The sequence below is a fragment of the Dermacentor silvarum genome, chromosome 9 (assembly GCF_013339745.2).
Source record: "Dermacentor silvarum isolate Dsil-2018 chromosome 9, BIME_Dsil_1.4, whole genome shotgun sequence".
NCBI classification, from domain to species: domain Eukaryota; kingdom Metazoa; phylum Arthropoda; class Arachnida; order Ixodida; family Ixodidae; genus Dermacentor; species Dermacentor silvarum.
Genome location: NC_051162.1, coordinates 23,872,502 through 23,877,008, shown reverse-complemented (window position 1 = coordinate 23,877,008; position 4,507 = coordinate 23,872,502). Strand labels below are relative to the sequence as shown.

Below are 4,507 nucleotides of genomic sequence, written 5' to 3'. Positions count from 1 at the left end.
CGCGCGGTTGGTTCTCCGCCGTGCGTTCACTCCCCGTGAAAGTCGGCTACCTAGGTCACAGATTAAGGTCAAGGACATCGAAGTCTACTTGATTTAAAGGTTCTGCCAATCAAGGAATTCCCTCAGCCGAAAACGAAAACTGAGCTCCGTACTTTCTTAGGGATGGTAGGCTACTACCAACACAATATCAAGTGTTTCTCGCAGGTTGCTAGCCCCCTTGCAGACTCGCTGAAAAAGGACGCATCCTTCGACTTGAAAACCGAGCACCGAGTCATCTGTCCTCGGACGGTCAGACGTCACTTCGCCGGATCCTTGAACATCGGTCGCCAAGTACTTTGGCGTTTCTGTGCACCTCGGACCTGCCCATCAAGCGTGCAGCCGGCTGAACTGGTGAAAATCTCCGAAAGTGCCGTTACATCGAAGTCTTCGACGAACCTTTCGCAAAAACCAGTGCGTGTGAAGCCTTCTTTCCCCCCTTGGTGCTCTTCCGTGGGGAGGGGCTGTTGCGTTTGCGCACCGCTTATCATCCGGCGCCCAAGGGCGCGATCTTGCAAGCGTTCCAAAATGGAACGGAGGCGTTCCGTTCCATCGAGCCGCACACGATTGGTCAATTTGAATCGTCACGAACGACATGACGTCAATTGTGACGTGAACCGTGACGTCTTGCTGCTGTCAATCATTCCGTGTCGTCTGCTAACGGACGAACGCAACGGAACGGTTGCCGAGTCCGTCCGTTTCGATAGAACGGATTAGAACGGCTACCAGACGACTTGGATTGGATTGAAACGTAGGCGCTTGGGACAGTTATCCTCTTTTGTATCCGGTTCAATCCAAATCGGCAGTCCCAACAGTTGGAGAAAATGGCGTTTCCTTTCTCTGCCGTGTGTTTTCGTGTCGCCTGTGTGGCTGCTGCAGTCGCGCAGAGACGACGACCCGAGGTAGATGATGCATTTGAAGAGCTGACGGAGGAAGAGTTCCGGCAGTATTTTCGTCTTTCCAAACGAACAGTGCGTACCTTGTGCGACGAGCTTGACCCCATCATTGGATGCCAGCGAGCCAGTGGCCTTTCCACAGAAAGGAAGGTGTTGTGCGCGCTGCGATTCTTCGGCACCGGAAGCTTCCAGAGGAGCGTTGGTCGCGAGGAGCAAATAGGCATGGCGCAGTCGGCCGTGAGCAACACCATCCACGAGGTGACGGAGGCCATCATTTCCGTGTCTGCCCGGAAAACGTTGGTGGACTTTTCATTGACACCGGCTGCCAAGGATGAGGCAAAGGCGGCGTTTGCGCGACGCGGTGCCATTCCAGGCGTGCTAGCGTGCGTCGACGGCACGCTGATCGCCATTATGAAGCCAGAGGGACTCAGCCCGGCCGACACGGCGAGATTCATGTCGAGGAAGGGTTATTACGCCCTAAACGTCACGGTCTTAAGTACCGTTGGAAGGTTTACTTCAAACTGTAGGTGCCAATTTTACTCGCCCTTTAATTGTTCAGTTTAATGTCCAAGCTTGCATAACTAGTAATGTAACAGTTAAAAGAGGATACGCGGGAGCTGTGTACGAGCTCGTTGAAGTCCGAGATGTCAGCGGTAATGATGAGTGCCATGTGTTCGCGTGCATGAGCCGTTTGCTGTTCCAAAATTGTGTTTTCGTTCTGGCGTGCATACACAATGGAGTTGTGAATTTTGGAGGTATTAAGGAAAATGGGCAGCAGTCGTAGCAGAAATCGATACAGGAAGATACGGTGGAACCATTGTGAACACGGAAGTATTTGCACCCATTGCACCTGCTGGCTTTGGCGTGCATGGGTGTTGTTGCGCAATATTGTGCCTCAAGTTTTATTTAGCGATCAATTAGTGCAAACCATAGGCGTGCACACGAGGGGGGGGGGCGCATTGCCTCCCCCCCCCTATTACAGAACCCTGTCCACGCCTATGACTAAAACAGTGTAGCGGCTTGTACCAGCGTACATGCATGTATTGTTTTCTGCATATGAATGGCAAAAAGGGATTTCGAGCATATCTGCAGCGCTATTTTATATTGGTCCCCATTGCAGGTGTGCAACGCAGAACTTCGCATTCTTGTTGTTTATTCCCGGTTCCCTGGTTCGTGCCACGAGTCTTGGGTGTGGCAGCACAATCCACTGCGCGCACGCCTAGCCGCACAACTGCAGCCTGGCGAGTATCTGCTTGGTAAGTATTCGTAATGCGTACCCCTAACTAGGGCAGAGCACTCAGCTGTCATTTTTCTGTCACAGGAGACTCGGGATATCCCCTCGAGCCGTGGCTGCTTGTACCTGTACCTGGCAGTCATGCCGGCACCACCTCCGAAGGCTGCTACAACCGGGAGCACGCATCCATGCGCACTGTTGTGGAGAGATGTATCGGGGTGTTGAAAAGCAAGTTCCACTGCTTGCAGCACTTTCGGACACTGCTATACAGCCCCGATAGAGCAGCGCGAATCATTTACGCATGCGTTGCTCTCCATAACATTGCCTTGGACGCGGGCGACTGATCATTGGACGATTATGGTGGGGAAGTGCCACCAGCTGAGGAGCCAGAGGAGCCTGGAGACAGCCAGGTACTGGCACCGCTCGACGTGTTCCTCAGAGGAAGGCAGCAGCGCAGCGCCGTTGTCAACCTTTTCTGAAGGAACACTGGAACAGTGAGTTTTCATAATACATAATTTATTGATACAAATTGCAGTGCCCCTAGGCTATCCCATGGCAGTGTTTGTACAGTGGAAAATATATTAAAGAATTTGTATACACATCAAGTGCACCTCCATACGGATGGCCAGTGTTCCTAATCCACAGATCCGACAGATTATGATAATTTAAACACAAACGAAGTAAAATTATACAAAGAATCCTTTAAAAAGAATGCCACAGCCGCGGACTTTGAAACATTTGTACCCTCTTCACTGTGCAAGAGTCTCCAAGGCTGCCACTTATTAACAGTAGTACTCGTGAAGCAGTCGTAAGGTCATGCGTTATGCCCCTTTATCTGTGAAGAACTGCATTTGCTGCTGCTCCCAAGCTAGCGTTGTGTGCAATATGCACATAACAAAATGCTTCTTTCATCGTCAAACATTATAAATACGATGCTACAGTTGTAAAGGCGATTATTAGGCACCAGCCTTTTGGACCGACCGTTAGTTCAAGGCCCGAGCTCTCAGCACGAGCGGTGTTTCTTGAGGAGAGCGCAGGAGGGATCGACCCACTAGAAAGGGCTGGAGAACATGACTCACTATGACATTCGTATCCTTAGCTACACAGCAGCTTGTATGTGTTGTGTGCATCCTATGATATGCAACTTGCTGTACATGTAGATGCAGCAGTTGTTACTTTCGACTCATGTGGTTGTTTTGCCATAGTTTGTGGTTACAGTAATGGGGAATTGGCACAAAGTACTTCTTTCCTAGTGCAACATGAAGTGGCAACATGAAACATGGTAGCAACGTTAAAGTGCAGCCTTTTCTTTAAATATCATATGAAATGGAAACATCCCTTGACCCATCATAGTCATGATAGACTTGATGGAAGCAGTACATATGATCGGCACTCTGCGCACATGGTCACCATCAGGAAAAGGTTCGCAAAATTTTCATAAAACACACCAGAATGATCGCAACCACCACATCATGTGCGTTCGGACGCTCGGTGTACATTGGTAGGAACGAGGCAATATGATTGCTAGCCACCTCTTGTGCTAGGTGTATCAAAACTTCTGTGCAAGCATGAATACGCAGACAAGGCAAGCAAGTAAAGCGTAATGAATGCAGATTCAAACACAAAAGATATACCGCTGTGTGTTGTGACATTACATTCGTCCCATCATGTCCAGATAGGTAGACGTAAATTAATGTAAAAACAAAAAATACAAAGGTCAACTTATCACATGCTATGACTAGTACATCACGAACCTGGTAGTACAACACACTACACGTAGCAAAGCATGTGAGAACATTGGAGCATTAGCATCACCCAATTTGTTTTCACCACGGCACATAAAACTTGCAGTTACATTGAAGTGACCTTGGAAGAAAGTATGACTTTGACAGGTACGTCCGTTCCCTTCTCAGTGTAAAGAGTAACTGGCTAGAAGCATTCATTTCTCGACAGCAATTGTAGTGCGATGCTAAACAACAGGTGAATCATAATTGTAGAAAGGTGAGTGCACTTGCCAGCTGTGATGAAACATAAATTACATACAACATGAATAATTGTCTCTGCCATCTCGCAGCACCCAGAACGTGTCACACTTGAAACTTATTCTTGCAATGACTCACTTGGAACGAAAACTAGAGGAAAACAGTCACCGGCGTGGTGAAATGATGATGGCCATATTCATTTTTGAAACTATGCAACTTGAAGAGTGACTAGTTTGGTGCTCTGAAAAAAGACCACATTGTAGTTGTCGCACCTTAGCCTCACTGTGCCGAAATGAAAATATCACAGTGCAAACACTATGCGGAAACGCTTCATAATGAGTGCAGTAAGATACAACGCA

General features: G+C 48.5%; 1 protein-coding gene across 1 annotated transcript; it reads left to right on the top strand.

Moving 5' to 3' along the window:
- The first annotated feature begins 162 nt into the window (after positions 1–162).
- Positions 163–2,645, top strand: LOC125939790 (putative nuclease HARBI1). Its single transcript, XM_049655229.1, has 5 exons — positions 163–288; positions 924–1,376; positions 2,053–2,188; positions 2,254–2,376; positions 2,536–2,645. The coding sequence occupies exons 1-5, from the start codon at positions 163–165 to the stop codon at positions 2,643–2,645; spliced, it is 948 nt and encodes a 315-aa protein (XP_049511186.1).
- Positions 2,646–4,507: the final 1,862 nt, after the last annotated feature.